The following is a 25,505-nucleotide window of genomic DNA, read 5'->3' on the forward strand; positions in this document are numbered from 1 at the left end:
TTTTCCCAGTTAGACCTTATTATTGGTTGTCTGTTCATTTTCTTTACACATTCTTCAAGTTCATTAATCATTGAGCCATTGCAGCGTATTTTAGAGACCACAGACGTGTGTGAAATTCCTTTTGGTACCATTAATGTCCTTCAGCTGGTCTGTGGTTTCTTTTAGTTGACTTGTGCTGCCCTGGTGTTACACCTGGTAGTTAGTAGAAAATGAAAGGGAAGGGTTCTAAGAGATTTTCCTCTGACAGTACAGGCAAAGTCATAAAAGTCCCTGTCATCATTTCCCCCACTTGAGTCCGTATATAAATATGAATCAGCGTAGGGAGGGATAAAGCAGATGTGGGAAGGGAAGCTGGATCCTTTGTGAGAACATCTGTTTTGAAAACATACAGAGTAATATACACTGGCCAAATCATGACTGGTTTTATGTTGCTTTTACAGTGAAATGGGGCACTTTAGGTTGTCTGTGGAGGAATCCTCAACACTTTATGTTGACAAGGACTGACCACTCAGTAGGAGATTGTCAGTTCTTTCCCAGCATAGATAAACTCAGAAGTAGACAACTGACTGAAATTAATTGATTGCTGTGTCTATCATATGCTGCTAACATCATAAAAGGTTATTCTCCCACAAGATAACAAACTCTTCCAGGAAGCTCAGGAATCTTGGTTTTCATAAATCCTTCAGCACTATAATTCATGGTTAAAGAATGAAAACAAAATCTCTAAGCTGAATTCATGCAGAGGTTGCTTCTCTGAGCAAAAACAGTTGGCATGGCTTCACTCTAATGTAAATGATTGAACAAACTCAGGCTGTTTTCCATTTTGCCTTATGACATGAAAACATGAATCACTTTTTTCCTAAATAGACCTTGATGTTTTTCCCCATACAACTGGAGGAAAAAATGAGGTTTCATTCTGCAGTGTTTTTAACATGAAGTAATAACATAATTTACAATGAAAAGTGCAATATGTCATATGAACCCTAGAATCCATGTGCTAAGGTAGATAACAATAATGACTTCCTTAATATTTTGCTTTGACTTCCTTAATGTATTACTTTATGAACAGATATGAAGGATGCATAGAAAGCCAATTGTATTTGTCCTTCTTTTTTGCTAAGCTTTAATGTTGAAATGAGCACTGAGGTGTGCCTAATTATATGCCCATATCTGAATGATAAGATACTTACCCTGCGAATCTTTTGCTAACATTTAAAATTCTTAGGCCCAGACAGCTCTTGTTTGCACACAACGTATTGTCCCCAGTTAATAATTAAATTACTCACTAAAACAGGTTCAGCCAAAAAGGACAAGCATGGCAGCCATACCTCCGAACCTTCTATATGGTATTTATTTCATATGAATAAAATATGTTAAGTAGATTCATCTTAATACATAGTTAATCAGATTTGGCTTGTTATTTCTGTTGGCTCCTTGCATGTGAGCTTTTGGACATGCCACTTCGCCTGCTGGGGGCAGCTAATGTTTGATGACGTTAGCTTACAGATTTTGTACTCTTTTAAGAAGTGTCTTGTTCACCAGCAGGCCAAGGTGAGCGTGTGCAGGGTTTCCCACAGTGATTTAGATAGAATAATGTGTGTGGGGCAAGTACTGATGGTGTACACAGCCCAGCTATTGCTGAAGGCAGCTGTTTAGCAGCAACAAAGATGAAAAGAGTGCATCAATAGATTTCCACTAAACTTAAACTCAAGTCAAGGAGGGATTGTTGGCTGGGTTGAAGCTTTGGAATGTCCACAAGGAGAGTTGCTGCAAGTCATGATTTCATGCTGCCTTTCCACAAATGGAAAACCTTCAGAAATCAAGAGGGTAGTGATTGCAGAAACAGAATTTTTGAAACACCTGGTGTTGAACTGTATTTGCTATTACTGTAAGCAATTGATTTAATGATGCCTTAAGTTTCTGGGAAAATCTTTGACTAGGCTGAGAGGAATGTACTCAAAGTCTCAAAACAGATGCTGGGCATTTTAGGTGAAGAATTGCACTCAGCTCACTTCTTTTCCAGTTGACCCTCATACATTTATGCATTCATTTTGTATTTCCCCCAAATTCCAAAATATGTTCCTCTTCACATTTTAGTGGAGTTTCAAATGTGTGGGCTTTAACTAAGCAAAAGTAAAGCGTAGGAGGTGGTGGCTGGGCACTGCCCAGCTCTGCTGCAGTCAGGAGGAGAGTCCTGGTCTGCAGGAGGGGAGCTGGGTCTAAGCAGTGGGCACAAAAGTGAGCTCTTTAAAATGATGGTCCCCTTGAATGAAAACAGCACAATGAAATGGGTGTGAGGAGGTTCAGCGTGGGTTGGAAAACCTGCCCCAAGAGTTGGATCAGTATGTCAAAGCATGTCCACAAAGCACTTGTGGCAAGTAAATATATATTGGGGGGCTGCATGTTCATTCAGAGGCAAATATACCATTAAAATACAAGATACAACTTCTGAAAAATGTCAAGTCAAACAGATTCTGCTGTTACCAACAGTACAAAAGTATAAGCTTATTTTAAGGAAAGTGACACACCCACACTTAGAGGAAAAGAGCTGTAGTGTCTTGGTCACTTATCTGAAAGGCGGCAAGTTACCCAGCCAGATGAAACCAGATATTTTAGCTAGTAGGCAATGTTCCTTTCCTTGCTGTAGAGGTTCCAAACCCACATTATGACAATAATTCTAAACTTTTTGCAAACTCAGAACCACTAAACTAGACTTTAGTTTTTATATGGTTTACATACAGTACAGATGTTTCTGTAATGTTATTTAACATGTTCTTGTCCAGTTTAAAAATCTAAGTTAGCCTCTGCTTTAAATAGCTTTCCTTACTGAATGGCTAAGGTGGCCCTTTGTGCTGTGCAATACAGAACTTCTGCTACAAACTTCTCTTAAAAAAGAATATCCAGAATTGTGTATTATTCTCTTCAATGACTGGTTTCTCTTCTTTAAGTGGAAAACTAGGACAGTATGGTGGTATCTATTTATTAAGCTTCTATGTCATATGTGAAATTTTATAAATGAAATTTTGGGGGTTTTTTTAACCATGTAATTAAGTTCTGAATGATTTCCAGATTTCCCATGTGTGATTCTTTGTTATTCTTGTAGCCCAGCAAAAACCTAGCCTGTGGGATGCTCCCATCTGGTCTGCTGTCTCTTCCCTTGGAAGAGCTGAGAATTGATGTGAGGGCATCACAGACTCCCCAGGCAGCTCAGCTGCCTGTCAGGCCAAAAGGCGAGGGCACTGTTGGATCTGTGTGAGGCAGTGAGGATGGGTGAGGGCACGCTTTCCTCTGTGCCTGTGGCAGCAAAGGGGTAAAAGGTGGTTCAGCAGCACTGTCTGAAATCCAGGGCCTGACTGCTGAGATTGGGCCCTCGTGTTTGTGGAAACAAACAGAAGTCCTGTATCATGAGCATTGTACAAGGCTGGTGTTCGGATACCTTACAAATGAACTAATAATACTATTTAAAATATGCGGGCAGAAAAGAACATGTAGGGTTTGAGATACAGTGCTAGGAATAGTCTATTGCCTCGCTCTCTTACCTGTCTTTTTGGGCTTCCCCTCTGATTGGCAGATATGAATTGAGATTCAAGGTTCTTCCGTTTCTAAGGATGAATTTTGTTTATTTTCCAGAATTGAAAGGGTTATAGACAACAATACTACAGTGAAAATGGTTCCCATCAAGATAGTTCATTCTGAGAGCAGTGCAGAGAAGGAGAGTCGGCAGAGCCTTGTCAGTACCATGGAGCCTCCTGCTTTACCCAGTGGTTTGGAAAAGGACCAGATTAAAACACTCAGCACTTCTGAGCAATCTTATTCACGATTCTGTGCTTATACCAGGCAAGGTGTAGAGCCAGAGCCAGAAGCCAGAACCAAACCAGTTGACCCTCAACCAGCTGAAGAACCTGGGAGCAACTTGAAGGACAGCAGTGCTGCCACACAAGCATCCAACTATGTAAAGGCCAAAGAGAAGACCTTTGAAGACTGGAAGTCAGAAGAACTTGCTAGAGAGATTGTGGGAAGAGATAAATCTCTAGCAGACATACTGGATCCTAATGTGAAAATAAAAACAACAATGGATCTGATGGTTGGTATATTCCCTAAAGATGAACATCTCCTAGAAGAAGCTCAGCAGCGCAGGAAGCTTCTGCCAAAAGTTCCCTCTCCAAAAATTTCAGAAGAGAAGTGAGTATTAGTTTCTGTAAGCTGGTATGTCCTTGTAAGCTTCTATCCGGAGTGTGTCAGTATTCCATTGGGGCTGGAAGTGAGTCTTCCTTCTCTTGTAGGTCTTTTCTGGGACTTCTGTGATAGCATAGTAGTCAAGCATATACTAATAATGATACCATTAATGACAGAAACAGTGTTGTACAATATGAAAAAGTTACAAGACGTGGTTGAAAGCCAATTTTTGACAGCTTCATAAATAATTAACTTTTGCCATTTCATCGTGTTTACGTATTTTACCAAGGTCATCCAGAATAGTAACTGGATAGAGAAAGAACAATATTCTTGGTTTTTTATGTGATGAAAATTTACGAAGATGACTTGAAGCAGGCATGAGGCATTTCCTAGAGGTGAATGAGATCAAAGAAAGAAAATAATAGAATTCCATCCACGTTGATGTTCTCTGGGTTTTTGTTTTCTTGATATGAGTTATCTGATAAGTTGTATCCTTCTCAAGAGGTTTGTTTATGATTCCCTAATCAAAAAGTTAAATACCTATGTTGTACTATCCCATTCCGAAAGGATACTGTCTATGACACTGAGGTTTTTTTGCACTCCTTTGTAAAATGTAACTTTCAATTTTGCTTCCAGATGCAATATCTTTGATGCATTTCAGTTCTTCTAATAATGTATGATCTTCTGCATGATTTGTTTTGCTGAGCGTGTACTGAAATTATACAGATTTTCTTCACAGACAGTGTTTATCCTATTTGCATAGGTGATGGTTTTCTCTTGAACACTCTGCTTGCTTCGTGAAATAAGGGCTCTAAAGCATTCTCCTTTCTTTTCATTGATTAGGATGTCAAGGCAGTTAATGAAAGTTTTGACTTTTTCCCAGGAAAGAGGAGCAGAGTGCACCATCTGCCATCTCCCTGACAACCAATTCTACTTACTACAGCACATCTGCACCAAAGGCAGAGCTGCTGATTAAAATGAAGGACATGCAGGAGCAGCAGCAACAGCAGCAGAGTGAGGATGATTCTGAAGATGAACTGGATCATGACTTGTCAGAGAAGAAGGTAAAAGACATTTCTAAAAGTATAATGGGAGGCTCTGAGTTCTGTTCATTATATTAACTATGAATTTGACTAAACACCACTCAATAAAATGCCTTCTACATGTACAGGATCAGCTGGAAAAAATCAGCCTCTTTTGGTTCTGGGGGGTTTTTTTGTTTGTTTGTTTTTGGGCATAAGTTAAGTGTACACTTGTGAATTTAGGAAGTTCATATCAGGTGCTTCTTGCAACTTGTTGCATGTTTTGGAAAGTCTCAAGTGGAAAACTTGAGATGGTTATTTTAAAGTACCATTTTCCATTTGAGGTCCTTCTCTATTTCTCATTATGTAAAAAGAAACAGCAGTCCTTATGTATCCCACTGAAGCTGGTGGTGGTTTTAGTTGTTCCAAATTTTTGAAATTTAGGTCCATAATTTGGGTTTGTCTTGAGAGAGAATGAACATACTTCTTTTTTCTTTTTTGTTTTCCTTCCCCCTTGTTTTCATGAACAGCAAACTATTACTCCTGCCTTCCAAATTAGTAATGATTGTGGGAGATAACTAATTAGCCGGGTGGATTCAGTGGAAGTTGCTTGTCACAAGGGAAGGATGCAGTCTTCTTATTCATCCCCATCCTTTGGTGTTTTGTTTCTGATCAAAGGTCACCATCATTCCCTAGATACTACACTGATGATCTGATGTTTGTGTGGAGAAAGTATTGTTCTACATTAAAATTATTGCTTTCATCCCATTAGTAACTTGGCACAAAATATTTTAATCATTGTTCCCAGTATGGATAAGCTGGAGGAAATGTTCTGTTTGATCAAGTAAAGTGATGTAGTTCAACTGTGTTTACCTAAGCCAGTAATGCAGTGGTGTGCAAACCTTTTCTGTACAAGTCAGCTCTCTGCTTAAAAAGCAGCTGCCAGGGTGTACTTGATAATCCAGTCCCAAATAAATGATTTTTAATTATTAGGACTATATTTAGTCATTAAGAATGAGAGATTTCCACCTGTGGTTCAGAGCAGGCATGGCTGGCACTGCATTTGAGTGGGCTGTTGTGTTTTCTGTTGCCTCTGCGTTGTTCCAGGCTCCCTCTTCTGCCTCTGCATCACACATTTTAATGTGCTGTGCACTGCTAGGGGCATGGCGTGGCTGCAGCAGGAGCCCTTCCCTCATCCTCTTGCTAGACAGCTGCTGAATCCAACAGCTGTACTATTTACACAGATTAAGGATTTCGCTTCATTTTAAATAATTTGGTTTTATCTCGTGCCACACATGATTGTTACATTCATGATTTTGCTAGAATTAGTTTCATTCTCATGAATTACAGAGTTAGGAGGGAGGTAAAATTAAACCTTTCTTGTTTGCCCAACAAACTAAATACTACAACTTTTATAAGCAAGATTGCCATTTACTTTTGTTGGTTTCTTAACAGGAAAATAATGTTTTTCCATTTTCATACTTCTCCATCCATCCCCCAGCTTCAGTATATACCACTAATCATATGAGATAGGAAGGTTTTCACGAAGGGCTTTTAGCAGAACCCTCCCCTCTTCTCTAAGTGTACATGAAGCACACACCCTGCCTCTTGCTTCTCTCCCTGCTCTTCCACGTGGAGATGGAGCACTCAGTTCAATGGGCTTTCATCATGGATCTTGTCAGAAAACATAGAATTTTCTTTGTAAGTGGGTCAAGGCATCTTTATTAAATGGATGGAATATACAGCTTGGCCCAGCTTCTCAAATTTGGCAACAGTTTAACAAGGGATTGTTAGGGACCTGAACATTTTAATGGCACACTTTATGACCTCAGTAGTTTTAGGTGGGCCAAATGCCCAGAACCTGTTTCTTGATTCCTGGAAACTGGTAGTTCTGTTATGAGATATCTTAATTGCAGTCCACTGTGAAATGATTCCTGTATTTGTCATTCTCTGCTCTGCAAACCAGAAATGTGTGGTGATTTTTTTTTTTCTTTTGAAATTACGAAAGGAATTTCATATAGGTTTGTTAATTCTTTTATTTTTAATTTTGATTTTTTGAGTCATTCCCTGTATTCCCAGCTAGCAGGGATGGAATGTGTGTGTCTTATGTACTGAGTTTAATGTAGGTTTACCACAATTATAAAATACTGCTCAGATTTTGAAGTTGCTATAAGCGTGTTTTTTGTAGTAAGGAAAATGTGCGGCTGTGTAGGAAGTTTCCCCTTTGCCTTTAGGAAAATTTCAGCACCTGCTGAAGAGTGTAAAAATAATTCACGTATACCAGTTTTTATCTGGTTTGAGGCTTGAGTTCCTTAGGAATGGGATGGTGAGCTGAAAGCAGAGTGTAATTTACGTAAAAGCATTCCCAAGCAGTGAGCCACCTGAGCACTGCTCTGCTGAGCCACCTTCTGTGTTGCTAGTCAGATCAGCAAGAATGACTTTATTGTTTTCTTGTGTACTGGTACAGAATTCACAGCTCTAAATTATTCATCTGCCAGTCTCAAGATGTAGACTGCAGCTCTTCTGGCTCAGTAGATACTGAACATAATACAGGTTTTCTGCTGTGTGCAAAAGGATGTAGTGGGTTCACAGTTGCTGCATGCAAAGGCTGCTTTATCTGGGTACGAAGCAATTAGTAAGCATAATCCAATTCTTAATAGATATGACAGTCTTAGTATTTATGGCCTTCTCACCTGAAAAAAATCTTGCTTTAGAGGTTAGCTTCAGCTGCTTGGGATGTTTCTAAACAGGATGTTACTGGGAAAATGGCTTCTTTGTTTTTTAAAGAAAGAAACTGAGAGAGTTGATCTGGACTTGCAGACCATATCAGTAAATGCTGAGCAGCCATATGGCTTTTTTTTTTAATTAAAGAAAGTTGCAGCACAGCTACAGAAGTGAAAAAAACTTGAGATAATAACATAGAGCACCACAGTATCCTGCTGTGTTTGGAATGGTGAAACAGCATCATAGCATGTGTCTTCTGAGGGAAATGAGAGCGTAGCACTGTGACCTACATAATCCAAATCAAACTGCATTTGCATTGAGAGAAGGGGGGAAAAAAATCAAATCCTGCAGATTAATCAGTCAGTAAAGCAGGCATCTGTAGAACTGCTTACTACCTTAATCTTTTGGGCACCAAGGCTAACAGATAACCCAGATCCAGATTAACCTGGACTGAGTACATTAAATCAGAAAGGAAAAACCAGTATGGATAATCCATGGGTTGAATTTCTGCTTTCAAAAAGGCTGTTACATTTTCATGGTGTCCTTGCTTTCTATTAAGATAGCAGACTTTGTTTTGTGTAGGTTTTTGTTCCCCAAATAAATTGGCAATGGCTGTTCAGTGGCCTCTGTGAGCAGCAGCTGCTATCAGTATGTTTCTCAGAATCACGAAGACTTGTATTCAGATTTGCATTTAGAAAGCAGAGTTCCTAAAGAATGTCATGAATAATTAAAAAAATAAAAACCACAACCTAGGGGTACTGTGAAATAATGACTATTTTAAAGGATGTAATTTTCATTCAGAATTTGCACTAAGGTGTTTATTTAGAGAATGCTTTGAATCTCTTTTTTTTTTTTTCCTTGAAATTAGCTGAATACCAAATAGGCACCTACATTTAAAAGAATGAGGCAATTTTAGGGTGTGAATTATCTCAGAGTCGACAGCTGGCTGAACTCACTTGTGCACCAGTGAAAGCTAATGGGCATGTAACAAACAAGACCTCTTGCCCAAATGCAGGGAAGTAGCACAGAGGGATCACAGGTGATCAAAGGAGGTCTGGTGTCTGCTGGTTCTGCACCTGACATGGTTTTCTAAGGCAGTGCAAGTGCACCTCAGGCAGTGGGGACTACAGTACAGAAGCCCCCCAAACTTCAGGTGAGGTTGTGTATTCCTCTGGCCTGGGATGGTGATGCTTCTTTGGGTCTTTGGCAGAGCTGCTTTGCACAGCTTTGCACAGAGCTGCTTTGTACAATACAGTAGATTTTATTCCCTGTGCCACAGGGATTATGACTGCCCTACAGAAATGTTGTAAGGCACTGTTAATGCTAAGATTTTCTGAGAGTGGAAGGACTGCTATTGGAGGAATGCTAATATTATGCAGAAAGGAAAAGAAAGCTTGACAGTGCCCTAGTTTTAACTGCATCATGTGGAAAATACAGGGTTATTTTTCTAGTACTGTGTATCTTCCTAAGTGTAGCTCTTCAGCAACGTGTTATGGACCTGATATTTAGAGACATGGGGATGTGCTGTACTTTTTGCTGTTCATAGCAGGCTTTGAAGCTGCTCAAAGAAGAAGCAGGAAGGCTTGTTGGTAGGGTCGAAAGCCTTCATCTTTTTACACAAAGGTAATTTGCTTTAACACAGATCTCAAGCTGAGCATTGTGCAGCTACATCCTGAACCTTTGAATGTAGAGCTATAGACCTTTGACACGGGCATGTATTTATTTGTAATGCACTAGTTGTCAAAGCCTCATGGAAGCTTGAAATGTATTAAAGTGCTAGCTGACACGACTTTCAGAAATAGGGAAAAATGCAGTAGTGAAATAAATTCCTATCTCCTTTATTTTCCACAGCAAGAACTTATTGACAGCATTAGTAGGAAGCTGCAGGTGCTGAGAGAAGCACGGGAGACACTTCTGGAAGACATCCAAGCAAACAATATCCTGGGCGAGGAGGTAGAGGCCATTGTGAAAGAAGTCTGCAAACCAAATGAGTTTGACAAATTCAAGATGTTCATTGGTGACCTTGACAAAGTGGTCAACCTCCTGCTGTCCCTGTCTGGTCGTCTGGCCCGGGTGGAAAACGCCCTCAATAACCTGGATGACAGCACCTCTCCAGAAGAGCGGGTGAGAAGGGTCGACAATAATATTCCTGCATTTAGGGAAGCTCTTGGGAGGGGGTGTTTGACTGGTTTTGTTTATCTGAGTTGCAGTGCTCATCATGAGGGATAATGTGTGGATAAATCTCATAAGACCATTTTTTTTTTAGATTTCTTAAAACTTTTCTCTTGGCCTTCTTTTCTTGGAATACTGAAACTACAGGTGGTTTACTGAGAAAAAGTGTGCTTGGGGTGCAACATACTAAAAAACAGACTTTTTGGCAAAAGTTTAAAGAAAGAGGGAATCTCCTGATAAGAGCATAAAATGGAGGCAAACAAAAATATTGTAACAATTCAAGATGCGAAAAGGAGTTTTTGTGCTGTAATACAGAAAGCTTGCATACTTCTTCATACTCAATGAGTATCTTGATACAAATCTATAAGGTTGTTACAAAGAAAATGCTTCTCATCTACTACAGTTTCCTTCCACAATGCTTAGTGAGGAGCAAGAACAAGAAACAACAGAAGGAGAGGCCTTTAAAAAAAAAAGGGGGGGTGGGGAGGGGAAACAGGGAATGGCATGGCAAAAAGAATTTTTCAGTAGAAAATATGTTTTACCCAAGCAGAATAGCCTGGTAGTGATGTGGAGGACTCCCAGCAGAAATGAAAATTTGAGGAGCAGGAGCATTCAAGGTGCTCTTAGCATGTTGGATCCCACCTCTGCTTGCAGCAATTTGCTTAACTTCAAATCCCATCAGGCCTTTAACCTAGGAAGGAGATACATAGCAATACAGATGTTCACCACGGGAGAGATGTAGATATGTGTGAAACTTAGGCTAAAATAAATAGAGAGTGTGGAGGGGGTGTGTTTCAAGTGAGTTTAGCTTCCATGGTTAAATGAATGTGAAGTAGGATTTTTGGCTTGTAGCTGTGGAATGAAATGCCAACAGTCCACCTAAGTGTTGTAACAGAATTTTTTCCACGGGCTGTGGCTTCATGTTGTTTCTTCAGCCTGTTGCATTATTTCACACATAAGAACCAGTAAGTGCTGGGACAGATTTGGAGCTGTGCTTTTGCTGTTTGGCCTTAACATACTTGATTAATGGCTATTCAGACCTCTCTCTGACTGAGGTAGAAGGGAAGGTATTTGACAGCTTATTAAAGGGCAGATCAAAGCTTATGGGACATTTAATCCCTCATTAGACTTTTCTAAGCGTGGTTGCAGTTGCCTGATGGGGAAGGAGTTACCAAATGATGTGTGCACATAGGAAACACAGTTTGAGAGTTGTGATAAAAATAGCTTACTGGCTGGCTGGGTGGGGAAAAGGAAGATGGTAAGGAGGTGGTGTAGTAAGGACAGTCAGATATTGTCTGTGTGTTCTGATGTCAAATTTATACTGACAGAACTCCAAATCCCTAACATGTTTTAATCCCCATTCATCTTCACATGCACTGACACCAATCTTGCCATAGTAACATCGGGTGAGATCCATCAGGACAGAGATGAGCCCTGGAGAGGAAGACTTGGGGGTGTTGGTGGATGAAAAGCTCAACATGACCCAGCAATGTGCACTTGCAGTCCAGAGAGCCAAACGTGTGCTGGGCTGCATCAAAAGCAACGTAGCCAGCAGGTCAAAGGAGGGGATTCTGCCCCTGTGCTCCTGTGAGACCCCACTTGCAGTGCTGCATCCAGCTCTGGTGCACAAAACACAAGAAAGATATGGACCTGTTGGAACACTTCCAGAATAAGGCCACTCAGTTGATGAGATGCTTCAGTACTGCTCCTATGAAGACAGGCAGAGAGTTGGGACTGCTCAGCCTGGAGAAGAGAATACCAGAGAGGTCTTAGAGCAGCCTGCCAGTACCTAAAGGGAGCTTCCAAGAGGGCTGGAGAGGGAGTTTTCACATGGGCATGTAGTGATAGGGCAAGAGAGAATGGCCTTCAGGTGAAGGAGTGCAGGTTTAGATAAGATGTTAGGAAGAAATTATTTCCTGAGGGTGGTGAGGCATTACCCAGAGAAGTACCTGCTCTCCTCCCTAGAAATATTCAAGATCAGGTTGGATGGGGCTTTGAGCAACCTGGTCTGGTGAGAGCAGGGGTTTGGAACTATGTGATCTTTCAGGTGCCTTCCAACCCAAACCATTCTATGAAATATATGTAGAAGTGTTGAATTTAGACTGGTGCTTGTGGCTTTTTTGGTTGTCCTTTAGTATTTTGTAGGTTAACCAATACTATGTGGTGAACCACTGATCTACCATATAAACAAAACAGGGAATTTTACTTCCATTGTTGGGGATCATATTCCCAGTGACCACTGATTTTTCTTTCCAAGATGATGTTGTCTAATAAACATTGCTCTGATAGTTTTTCACTTTCTAGGAGCCAGCAACAGCTTATGAGACTTTCTCAATAAAAGCAGTCAAATAATGACTGCTGAGTTAATACTTTGACTGTCAGATGCTCTGCTATATATCTTTTTTGCCACATGGAACAGTATCAGGTATTTCAAGTTCAGCTTCTGAAAGGGGCTTCAAATGAAGAGCTACCAGCCCCTTTGCTCTTACAAAGCAAGGCCAGTGTCTTCTCATGGCTTGTACTTTGTGTCCATATCCTCTTGTATTCATCAAATTCTGGCTAGTTACTTCTTCTCAGCATGCACACACCTGCAAGGCTGCCCTGGGAGCAGTCTAGCCACACTCCTGAATTTAAGGCTGTCTGCTACTTGCCCTGGTGAGTTCAGTAGACTGTTCTTTCCATGTCTTTGCAGCAGATAATTCTGCTTGCAGTGGGATTTTTCTTTCCCCTTGGCATAAGCTCAAGGGAAGATTAAACTGTTTTTTTCTAATAGTGTGTGATTTTTCTGACTTGTCTTCCATAGCTGTTTTGAATCCTGAGTTAATCTAGGCTGTGTATTTTAAGTACATTGAGAGCACAAATCTGAAAACATTTCTCTTGAGCTTTGATCTGTCTGTAAAAAGAGCACAGGATGCGTGTGCAACTCTGACAGGTAAGTTTATTAAAGCTCACTGGTCTGTTGCCCTCTTTGTCTCATATTTCCATCTTGAAAAGACTGTTTTATATCCTACAAAAACACTTCTTTGTAAATCCTTCAGGCTTATTAAACATCATGTGTGATTTAACAGAAGGTGCAAATTAAAAAGACGGACACGTTTATTAGAACAGACTGAGGTTTATTTGAAGAAAGCTTCTCAAAGAAAATTCATCTCTGAAGCAAAGCTAGAAGTTATGGATTAGTACCTCTTAGGAACACTTTTTAATTGAGTTCAGACATCTGCACAGAATTCTTGATGTCAGAGTAAGCCAGCCATACTCTCTCACTGCAAAAAGGCAATCACTTGTAGGCAGACATTTGAAATAGGTTGGATTGATGATGCTCCTGTTTCTCTCCATGTACTGCCAAAGGAGTGCATCCAGGTGGGATTGTTGGCTGTGCTGACAGGTGATGCTGGAGGAGAGGGATATAGCTGCTGTCTTCTGCTGTCCTCTTTCTTTGTGTGTTCCTCCATTTACCTCCCTTTTCCCTATTTTGTCTTTTGTGAAGTCACAAAGCAGAAAGTTTACAGCCCTTTTTGGAGAATAATGCTTTTTTGGTTTTGCTTCCCTTTTGCCCTTCTGTTGCCTTGCCTCAGCTTTCACTCTTGCTCATGTCTGAAGACCACAGGGCTTCACATGTCATCAGAAAGGCTTGTGGATGCAGCAGAGTTGCTAAATACACAGTGTCAGGAGCTGTATAAGAACAAATTTCTAGGTTCTGTAACCACAGCTGTGCCAGTGCTGTGTATGGAAGATGTAAGACAGATGAGTCTTAATTTGAAGAGCTATTCTTCAAAGGCAACTATATTGTATACAGCTATTTCTAATTATTAAGTATTAAAGAAGTCTTTGAAGTAATGCTTTTGAGGCCAATAGAAAGCAATGGTGCGTCTTTCATTGATTTAGTACATTTTTTATCAGTTTGTTGATGCATTAATTTAAATTTATAAGGAGCATTCTTTTTCCACCTTTCTAAGCATTCAGGCAGGTCTGTCGAGAAAACAGACTTGATATTTGAACAGTGAAGGTGTTGTCCCAACCTAGTGAACCCAGTGAATTTTTAACTGTTTTTCTTTTCTCCTAAGCGGACATTGGTAGATAAGCAAAAGCTGCTGACCCAGCAACATGAGGATGCAAAGGAACTGAAGGAAAACCTGGATCGTCGAGAGCGCATTGTCTTCGACATTTTGGCGAACTACTTGAGTGAGGAGAACTTAGCAGACTATGAGCACTTTGTGAAAATGAAGTCGGCCCTCATCATTGAGCAGCGAGAGCTGGAGGACAAGATCAAGCTGGGGGAGGAACAGCTGAAGTGTCTGACTGACAGCCTCCAACCCGAGCGGCTCAAATAAGGGCACCGAGTCCAACCAACGATGGGAAAAATGGGAAAGGAGGAAGGGATTGGGGAGTTTCAAAGTAAATGAGTATCTTAGCTTGCTTGAGTGTCTGGTAGAGAAACAAGTGCACAAGAGAAAAATAGCTCTCACAACAGCAATAATGCTCTCTTTCCTTTTTTTTTGAATGATGTATTTAATTTTTTAGAATACATTTTTATTGCTGGACTCTACAGCTGTTCCTCATTGCTTAGCTTCCAGAAAGCTCCACAAAAGAAGAGACACTCTTAACCTTTCTGCTCGATATGTTCAAAGTCTGTGAACTGCAGTTGTGCATGCAAACAACGGTTTTAAGAATAGGTTGTATACTTCTTTTATATTCAGATGCTGCACAGTCTGCTGGGAAACTCTACAGCAATTCATGAATGCACACATATTTAGAAGCTCTAAATTTAGTGAGTTTTTATGTTTTTTTAAAGACACATTAAATAGGGGAAGCATGCATCTTATAGCTAATATATTCAGATTGCTGAAATGCAGTGTCACTCTGATCCTGTGGCATCAGACACTTTTTTTGTAATATTGTACATAAGATGGCACTTTGGCCTTGCAGAAAACAACTTTAAAATCAGTCTAGTTAAATGCTTCTTAAGCAGCTTGCAAATCACCTAATGCCTCCCTTGCTGAAGATTTTTTTAAATTATTTTGCAAGACATATTTGTACACCCTCTTAATGCAATGCAAGTGATTTTTCTTTACCAAGTTGTACTTGATTTAAGAAATGGGCTGGAAGTACTGTGCTGATTTTATTCAAAACATTTTTCATCTAAATTATTTAGAAGGCTCGTTTGCTTTTTTTGTGCTCTTTTATGCATGTTTTTATTCTTCTTGTCCCAAACCCACTACACTTCATGGAAATAAATGTAGGTTAAGGACACTGCTTGTGTTTTTCTTCGGTTGCTCAACGTTGTGATGGTTTTGTATAGACAGTTAAGTTATACTGAAGTTGACCTACATAATGCTGTCTGTTCCTCTTTCTCAGACTACCAAATGCAATAGAAACAATTCTGCCATGTAAATACTCTGCATTACTTGGAGCAACTCTTCATTGTAACTGTGAACTTAAATGGATCTGTTTGCTTGGTTTTTTCCATTGAACAGTGGTAAAGGAGAGGATGTTAGTTCACAGTATCAAATCCCTGCTTGTGTTCTCCTAATACTACTATTGACTTGGATAATTTCCAGTAGCTCTAAAAAAAGGTGCTAACTCATGTTTGCTGCACAGTATTGGGTTATGCTAACTTGCTTAGATACCTACAGTGAAATTCTGTAGTGTCTTGTGTCAAGTTCTATGTTAAGATAAAGTTTTGCAGGCAAAGAAAGTCTTGGAAGACTTAGTGTATATGCCATTTTCATTGTAGTAAGGAAAAGATTTATCTTTCCTCAGACAAATAGGTTCCCCAGCCAGAAGCCATTTTCAAGGCTGATGTGAATGCCAGTCTGTAGCTAAGCAGGTTGAAAATATGAACAGTCAGTTTTGCTGAAAAGAGAGCAAAGAATTCTTCCCACTACTCCTGCAGTATGGCAGCATTCACAAGAGTTTTTCTGTCCTTCTTACCTGAATCCTCTCTTCTGTGGGGAGAGAACTGGAAAGGCGCTGATCAATGAATTCCTTGTGAGTTGGGGAACTGGGGAGCAAAAATCCTCTGGAACCAGTTCCTTTACAGACACTTGCAAACATCAGGACTGTTGTTCCCGCACACACCCTTATCGTGCACTACTTTGTATACCTGGACCAAATTTTAATTGAAATGGTGTTGATGTGCATCAGTTGAGGTCAAATGGAGCTACCATTTTACAAGACCTACAGCTGACCTTAGTTTCTTCCTACTAGTTCAGAAATGTTCTGACATCTCACAGTTATTTGCTGCTATGTTCCTAGGACAACTGGTCTCTGTCCTTAAACCTATCCCTTAACCATAACAAACTCAAAACTAGACATAAATAAATTATGCTTGTCTTTTAGCTTGGAGAAAAGTGTGCATTGTTTTATCTGTGGGATTTAAAAAATTTTACATATTGTGGTTACTCTGAAGTGTGTATGTGAAATGTGAATAATACTATAATTACAATGTGTTTGTATACAGTACTTTGATTTAGATCTCTGGTAAAAGGTAGCAATATTGTGAAAGCTATATCTATTATCCTTTTCACAGAACAGTTCAATAGTCACTGTTATCTCCTTTCCTTTTTCGAAACTGTTGAAAATCACTCACCCTGGAAACGTGAAGATGGTGGCCTCCCAATGTTATATGTAAATCTGTAAATAGCTGTGCTGTTGCTTTTTGAAAAAATCTGGTGCTAATGTTTTGCCTTTGGCATCCTGGGGATGGCTGTTTCTTCATCCTTTGTTGTTCTCAGTTCTAGATCTCTGTATAGTGAAAGATTTCCACAATGCTTCTCCAGCTGCTTGGATCCTGCAGCCCAGAGTGAAAATGTACAGTTTTCCTGCCTGACACTTAACATGTACCTACTGACAAATGGTATTGCTTGACTTTGAGAAAATAAACTGTATATTTCAATGTAGAGTTAGTTTTTGTGTGCAGTGTTAATGTCAAAAGCTACTGCTTTGCTTTGCTTTTGCTGCTTTGCAGTGTTGGCCATCTTGTGGTGCCTGTCAATAGTGCTTTTCAAGGCCAGTTATCTTGTGGTCTGAAGTAGTTTGTTGTCTTTGAACAGCTTATTTAATGTTTTAAGTTATTAATCATCCTCAAGTTCCCAATGTAAGTACCAGAAATGTGTTTGTGTCTATTTAGTATTTTAAGAGCGTGATTATGAGATGGCAGAAAGGTAAAATGTATTATGAGGTCAATAAAATAAATGGGTCTCTCAACCACTTACAGAGTACGTACCAAGGGAGCAGTTTAGATTTTCCTGCTTGGGCAATTCCACTGTTTCAGCTTCATCCTCTGTTTGGAATGGATACTTCATATGGAAATATCTAAAGTCAGAACAGGGCACTTGTGAACTTTCCAACTCTAAGAGACTTTGACAGAAACTTGATTTTAAAGGGGTTCTCAGATGAACTGCAGAATCTTCTGCCTTATTGGGAAACACTGGAAGGTATGCACATATAACAGAGGTGACCACAGATCACGGAACCATAGCCTGATCCTGGAAATTTATTGTCTGTGAAGGTCTTTATAAAATCTGGGAAAAAGGAGTTAGGGAAAGAAAAACACTTGGGTATTTGTAGAATTTTTCTAAACATCTTTTCACCTTTCTTCTCCCTCTCTCTTTGTACACAGACCTACCTGTTAGTGCCTGTTTTCGTGAGCATTAGGTACAATCCAGGATGGCAACTCCAAAGGAATAACAATCTAGTTTTTGTGTACTATTTGAATTTTCTTTAAACTGAAATTCAGCTCTTTATTTTCTCTCATGGGGTACTTTGAGATTTCAGAGGAGTCACCATTTCATTATGTTCTTTCCTAATCAAGTTCTAGTGATTAATTTTGTTGTACTTAATTGTCTCAGTTTTTGCAGCTGAAGTAACCTGTTGGCAATCCAGTAGCTGTAGTAAGGCCTTGCAGTATGCAGTAGAAAGCAACTCCTGTTTTAGTGGTGTCTGGTCTTCTCAGTTGTGCAGGTTCTTAGGGTTTTTTTCTATATGCTTGAGCAAATCGTGCCCATAGAATGTTAAGAAAATTAACAATTACATCTTTAAACTGGATTGTATATTGTCAGTTGTCAGCAGTGGTAAATTGGTCATCACATTTAATTACCACAGTTCCAGTCTGCAACTTAACTACTTGTAATGATTCATAAAACTAATTATCATGATCCATAAACTGGAAGATGGGTAATCCATGTGAAGTAGCAATTCACCTGTGAAATCTTGGGTTTCATTCTTTCTACCTGCTGTTTTGATAATTTTTCTATGAATAAAGTTGTTCCATTTGAAGTCGTTTAACTTATTACATTCCAGAGGAAAATTAGGATTGAAATAAATCAGGTGCAGTTCAGTGGCAGGAGATAATTCTCACTCCAGTAGCACACCTATAAGCAGAAGAAGTATTGCTTTAGGACAGACTACAATAAACATATTTTCTTGGTTGTAACCACGTGGGCCAGTGGGCTGTTGTGTATCTTAGGCTGAGTTTTATTTTAGTCGCAGCAGCTGAGCCTTTCCTGAACACAAAGCTGGTAAAATGCAGGGGTTTTTCTCACACATTAAAAATCCTCACAATGGCTTAATTTTTAGATGCTTTGATGTCTGTCTTGGAGGCAGGCTCCCAGGTTTTGCAGGGGGAGACGGCCTTGTGGCTAGGATGTGCCTTCCACTATTGCCAAGCACATCAGTGTTAGTGGAGCCTGTGTTCTCCCTTCCTCTCGAGTTCCCTCCATGCAACAAACTGCTTCCTGGTAAAGTTAACAAGAAATGTATCCTCAAGCTGTCATTACCTGTTGCCTGCTGGTGCTGATCACCTTGTGCTGGCTGCTGCCAGGGGTGGGATACCAAGAATATCTGTGGTGATTTTTGGGACCTCTTCTGGGGTGAAGCAGAAGGAGGAATTCTGTGTCTCCTCCTCTCTAGGTGTCTAACCTACAACAGTGCCACTAGAGACCAACCAGATTCCCAATGCATTTCATCTTTTATTGGAATATTTTAATTTGCTTAACACAGGAGATATTTTAATTAAAGAAAATGGATTTGTGAATGTGAAGCTAAAGATGTAGTGAAAGGTGCAGAAAAATAATCATATTTGCTTTCAGTAACATAACATCTCCAGTAAAATAGCATCTAAAAAGCCTGCATGCTACATGTCCCAGGTGAGAACTGTCAAGAATTTTAGGTACATGTTCCTATATTTTAATGGAATAAGTGAAAGAAGGTATTTTCTTAAGTGCATACCAAGCTGCAACTGTGTTAACTGAATTATTCATTCCAAGCAGCTTCTGAAAGATGAGCCAGTACTGGCTCTGAGGAAGCTGTGGTCTGACGTTACCAAGAGTTGCTGGTTTGTTGCTGTTTCTTATGGAGAACATGTTCTAGAAACTGGATGATGGATATCTGCTTGTAAGAGTTTCACCAAAACATTGCTTTGGTGAAGTCCAAAAGCCCGAGAGGAATTAACAAAATCTTCATGATGAGAATCATTTAGTTTCAACATCTGTTTCACTTCACAGCTGTCTGCTCTTCATAGCATTTGTTACTGATAAATTACACTCGTGTCTTTTCTGAAAGCCTCACAGAAATCTAAATGCAGTCTCAGGCTAAATAATAAGCAATGGAAGGAAGGTAAGATTGTTTATCTCAGGATCTAGATATGAAAGGCATGAGTCCTGTGCATACTATTCATTGCCACTCCCAGGAGTTGCAACTGCAGCAGCTTTCTCACAGAGGTATGGTTCCTCCAGAGATAAAATGGGAAAACAAACTGTGATGATCAAAAGTGGCCAGCTCTGACTGGAAAGGGGTGGAGTAGTCATTCTCTTTTTAATGGCGTGATACATATCACAAGGAAGTGAAAACCAAGAAAACCTGGAGGGATCAGTGCCCTGAAGGAAGAAAAACGAAACCAGTGATAAAGTGCTTTGGGACCCTGAATTTCCTGGTTTTCTCTCTCCATGTGTGACACAGCAGAAGTGTCCTGTCTCCACATGCTAGGGTAGGCTTTTTAGTTACTATAATGTAAAAATACCTTAAACATCTTTGAAAATTAAATTATGGGGAATAACTTGTAATTTCAGAATCTCAGATCTCACTGAGATTCTCATCATGGTGTAAGACCATCATGTTCTCTGCATGCAGTGACACCCCTTTCTTGGCTCAGGAAACACTGGAACAGCTCTCTGGCGCTAAAGAGCCTTGAGGAAGTTATCCTTTGAGGAAGAGGTCATCCTTTCTTTGTGGTCATCCTAAATTCACTAAAGAGCCCAGCTCTCTGGACATGTGGAGATGCTGAAGCCACACAAGCTTCAAGATGAGGGTGTTTACAGCACAACAAACATTTACAGAATGAGTGACCTGGCTTGTTCTCTGGGGTTTTGCTTATATAATTGCCACCTCTTTGGAGCTTGATTTAATACCAAGCTTCTGGTAGGGCAGAGCAATACCCAATTCCTGTTTAAGCTGGATCATTGTGTTCTGCCAGGAAAGCATAATTTAGAGAGTAAAAAGCTGAAGATCTAAATATTCAGCCTTTCCATCAATACGGAGTAGGGGATCTTGGATTTCTGTTCCCAGGATGTTCTTACATAGTTCATGGTAGGCCATCAGTGACTTTGAAAGTAGAAATACTCCATGGATAAGTGTAACCAGAATGTGCTCCATTAAAGAATGAAAAAACCCAATACACTGTAGGGAAGAAAACAATCTAGGTGAGTAAACTTCATTGTCACACTGGTTTTGCAAAGGTGGAGTTACTTAGACCAGCATTTTTTTCAATGGGCAGTTCCACCAAACCAATAAGCGATTATTACAACAGAAGCAATATTGGTGATAATGGTCACCATTTGCAACATGTATGGCAAACAATGAAGAGGAAAGTTGCGCAGAGAAAAGTTGGTAGTCTGGGTGTGTTCAGTCATTTCATATGGTGACATGCAAAGCCATTAATCAAGGAGAAAATTATGGCAATGACATGGTGAGGGCAATGACATAGACCGGACTCTAAACCTGTGTGGGATCACAGTGAATGATCAGTTCACATGAGCTCTATGCTCCAAGAAAAGGGCTGAAACACATGAACAGAGGAAAAGTAGAAACTTGTGATGTAATATTGCTGAAAACATTGTAAACTTTCTAAAATATTGTGTATAATCCCACACTCCGTATCCAGTGCAAAGGACAGGAAAATGAGAGAAGAGACATAAATTATTAGAGAGTCAAGAGAGTATGTCATAACTCATAAGAGCACTCAGTGATCAAAACTGGAATTTAAAAGTTGTGTGTGTGCTATTGAGCATCACATAAAGCATGAGACTCATTTGAGCAGAGAAAGCCTTGTCAAAACCCAGCAAGTGCAAGACAGGTTCAAGAAAATAAAAATTAGGTGCAAAGGGTGTCAAGAGTGTAGTACTATTGTCATAAATTATGGGAAAAGTGCAATGTAAATGTTGGCCATAAAATCTCTGGAAGTCAGGAAACTGGGAATGAAAATTTTATGATCACTATAAATCCACCTTTTGTGTTTGCTGTTTTTACATTACACAGTCACGTACCGAGGTGTGACTACTTCAGTAAATATTTAGATTGCCTACAGTTTTACGACAGGGGTCTTTAAGGAGCAGCAGTAATTATAACATGTATTTTGGAGCTAACAGGTGGTCAGGAAAACAGGTGGGTGTTTGCAAGTCCTTGGCTTGCAAATGGGTCTTGAGCACTCCAGGCAGCATGGCTCAGACAAGTTTTTGGGTTTTTTTCTTCCATTACAGACCCTCTCCACCCATGCACCTCTAGGAACTGCCTTCTCCTTTTACTGGTTCAGTTAGTTACTAAGTTTGATTTTGTTTTCTCTCCTGTGTTTGGGGTTTCCTCCCAGCACTCCTGTGCTGACCAATTCAGCTATCCATAAAAGCATTCCCTTCTTCATCAGAACCTCCCAGGTGGTTGTCCCCACATTTTGAAACTGTCCCAAGCTCCAGCATCTGCCAGAGCATTGATGACTTTTCATCGCTGCCTTGTAGCCTGTAAGCTGGCTATGGAGGGCTTTGAGGAAAGCAGGGGCAGTGTGACACTTCTTTCCCGCACTGCCCAAATAAACGACAGACCAGCACAAGGATGAAAAGTAGAGCTCTTCTGCCTTTGCATTGGAGACGCTGGAATAAAATGCTTTTGAAAAGCTGCTTCCCTTCATATATTTAAGGAATTTGCCCTGTCTGGAGCTCTTTACATAACTACATCCTTCTGTTCCCCACTGGCATCCAGCTTGTGGCTGTTTGGGTTTTCATAAGAAATCTGTTTTGCTTTCTGCAGTATCCTATTTTACTTGTGTTCTGGGTCAGCAGAATATTTCTATCTACTTCCTACTGCATTAATCTAAATAGGGTGCTGGTCAGATGAAAGATCACAGGCATTGTTTAGCTATTACGATAGCCAGGAACTGGGGCAAAGGTACAGAAACACTTTCAGGGTGTCAGTAAAGATCTCCTACTTCAGATTATGGTCATGATCAGCTAATGAGCAACCAGTTATTCATATGATTCCCCTAAACTAGTACTTTAGTACTGCCCCATCATTTGTGCAGGGAGTTGCTTTGTAAAGCTGTTAAACCCCCACGCTCTGTTACCAGCTAAAGGTTTCTATTGATCTCTTACTTTCATTCCCTTTAATGGAAATTCATTGGTATTTGATTTCCTTGTCTCTTCTAACAGCTGATAAGAACGAGCTGCTAAAGCAGCTCCAGTGGAGTGACAAAAGCCTGGTGTTACAGCACTGCAGCTCTCTCAGAAACACTGCCAAGGCAGAGTGAAACCCCAGTGTGACGTGTGGATAACATTCTCCCATCAGGTGGTCTTTTCAACTGGCTCTAAAGTGTCAAGTCTGAGGGAAACGTCTTTGTTAAGCTTTCAATGACCTACTTCTGGGTATCTGGGAATAACCAGGAGCCTACCCAAACCACAAGAGTGCATCTAATTTTAGCAGCCCTTCATTTCATGCGTGCCAGCTTTTGTATTCTGCATCTCCAGGAAAAAAAATCAATTTCTTGCTGAGCAAAAGACAAAGTTTATTGGTTTTAAATCAGCCCCTTGTTGAGACACAATCACAGTGAAATCATTCCTCTTAAATTTTTTGAGCCTGTAATAGTCAGCTCAATTTTGCTTCAAAAACTAACAGTGAGCCCATTCCAATGGATCTACAGTTGCTGGTCTCTGAAGAAAAGGTCTAAGCAGCCCATGCTGGAGACAGCCTGGCAGCAGTTTTGTGTGCTCTCACTTCCCCCTGATTTTTAATTGACCAATAGCAAAAGGCTCAGATTCTTTCTAGGAAGTTTCTGTGGCTCTTCTAGCTCAGTTATAAGGAAATCTAGGAAAAGTTAAGGACAAAAAGGGATGCTAGTGTGTCAGCAGGGGCTCTGAGGACGCTGCTGGTGGTGTAGATGCTGGACAAAAGGTTTCTGATATATTTTGGATAGAAGAAGCACTAAAAAGTATGTGACCATTGTTAGGGCTGTGCAAGATTGAAAGGAAGCAAGTTCAGACATGAGTACAGCCTTCCTAGCTTGTAACACCTAAATTGGACTTTTAACACTGTTTCTCTTGCTGGGAGGGATGTAATCCCTCTCATAAAATGTCAGAGTCCACTGTAATTTTAGACTAAAACATGTGTTTAAGTCCCACCCACACTGGACAAGTGGAACTAACCCTTAGAGGATAGTGGGGACTGAGCATTGTGGATGTTTATTTGGAACATCACGAAACAGAAGAGGAATCAAGGCCACACAAAATATAATTACATAATCACAACAAACCCATTAGCAAGTTCTCCGGAGCCAGAAAACTTCCCAGCCAATGGGGTTAACCATAAAAACAAGCAGCACCTGCTGGCAGCTCTAAGCAGGCTCGGTGTGGTTTGGGATCGAGCTGAGTATCTGATCGTGTGTAGTGCTTCCCTCTGGAGCCCCTCCAGGCTGGCAGTGGGTGGCCTCTTCAGAGGCAGCTGTTGGCAGTGTATTTGTGATCCGTGTTTGAAGGGGCTGGGCAAAGCAGGCAGAAGGTCAGCTGGGCTGTGAAGCACTTAATGATGCGAGATGTGTTGAGTTTGGTGGAGGTGTTTGTCTCACCTCTGAATTTCCCGAGTTTTAAAGGACAACTTGCTTTGGCCTTAAAGGTAAACAGTTAGGAAAGCTGTTTATGGAAATACTTCTCTTAGACTCAAGCAGTGGCTTTAGAGGCCCACATTTAGGTTCAGTGATGGATTTGGAGAGTTTCTGGTCTGATGATCTGCTGAGGACAAGCAGGGAGTGACCAAGAGTGAGGATGCAAGAGCTCTAACACCGATCATAGAGTGGCAGGCTGCTGCAGGGAGGCTGCTGTGCTTCCTGGAAGAAGTGGCCTTGGACTCAGAAACAAGAAGTGTGAAATTGCTTGTACCTGAGCCTGTGAGCTGTTTAGGGGCTGTCTCAGCTGCCTACGTGGTACCACTCACTGGGCAGTGAACCTTGCACAGTTCTTGCTTTCAGGCTGGTTTTTCAATGTGTAGCAAATAAAAGGAAAAATAACTTGAAACAAATATTTCCTGTTCTGTGGTATTTAACAATGAAATTGTAAACCACAGAAGGGACCGGGCTTCATCTAAAGGTCTTTGAAGTCAGCAGAACTGTTTCCACTGATTTCAATGTGCTTTGGGTCCAGGCCATGGTGGAAGAAAGCAAATGTTTTCTGCCTCAAAAAGCATTAACCATTGGCATTCAAGGAACAATAAAGTCTTAGGTGTCAAATGTGTTCCTTTAAATAAAATAGTTAGAAGCTTAGTTAATTTCTATCTGCTTCCTAATAATTTGTCACTATTACACTAAAAAGGAATATGTTTTATAGAAGTCATAATCATACACTGAGAAGAAAAGACACTTAATGCTGTTATTTTCTTCCTATCCTCTTCCATTCCATTTTGTGTGTATTGTATTTCTCACTAAAGTAATGTTGCTTATGCTGCTGGTTGCTATCACAGATTGAGCAGTGTAGATTTCCAGTTGAATTAAACTTCACTGTAGTGATGGTGGCTGACAGATATTTTGAACTCATTATTTTTCAGTACAGTTTAATCTCTTAAACGTCACGGTGGGTTTGGTTTTGTTGTCGTGTTGGTTTTTTGTTTGCTTTTTTTTTTTTTTTGTGACTGAGAAGAAATAGGTCAGAGACAGAGAATTTGGTGTGGAAAGAGCTGTTCTTACAGGAGTGGTGTAGGGGATGCTCCTCCTATCGCAGGGTGATACACATAGGGGTGTGCAGCAGCTTCACGTGTAAAATCAGCAGTGGTTTTGCCCGCAAATTTTGTCCCACACAGTCATTAACTGCAAGAAAAGGAATCTATCTGCCAGCTGCCTACTGCCCAAGGATGCTGTCCTTGTGAATCAGCAGCCCTGTCAGGGTG

At 40.3% G+C, this 25,505-nt stretch overlaps 1 protein-coding gene across 9 annotated transcripts in view; it reads left to right on the forward strand.

Annotated features, from left to right (window-relative positions):
- SHROOM2 (shroom family member 2) overlaps positions 1–16,993 on the forward strand; it is a 119,757-nt gene extending 102,764 nt beyond the window's left edge. For all 9 annotated transcript variants that reach the window (XM_040054772.1, XM_040054774.1, XM_040054775.1 and 6 more), the window contains 4 exons: positions 3,631–4,182; positions 5,060–5,240; positions 9,774–10,046; positions 14,159–16,993. In XM_040054772.1, coding sequence (XP_039910706.1) covers positions 3,631–4,182; positions 5,060–5,240; positions 9,774–10,046; positions 14,159–14,425 — 1,273 coding nt within the window. In that variant the 3' untranslated portion in view covers positions 14,426–16,993. The remainder of the gene's footprint in view (positions 1–3,630; positions 4,183–5,059; positions 5,241–9,773; positions 10,047–14,158) is intronic.
- Positions 16,994–25,505: the final 8,512 nt, after the last annotated feature.

The sequence above is a fragment of the Hirundo rustica genome, chromosome 2, assembly GCF_015227805.2.
Source record: "Hirundo rustica isolate bHirRus1 chromosome 2, bHirRus1.pri.v3, whole genome shotgun sequence".
NCBI classification, from domain to species: domain Eukaryota; kingdom Metazoa; phylum Chordata; class Aves; order Passeriformes; family Hirundinidae; genus Hirundo; species Hirundo rustica.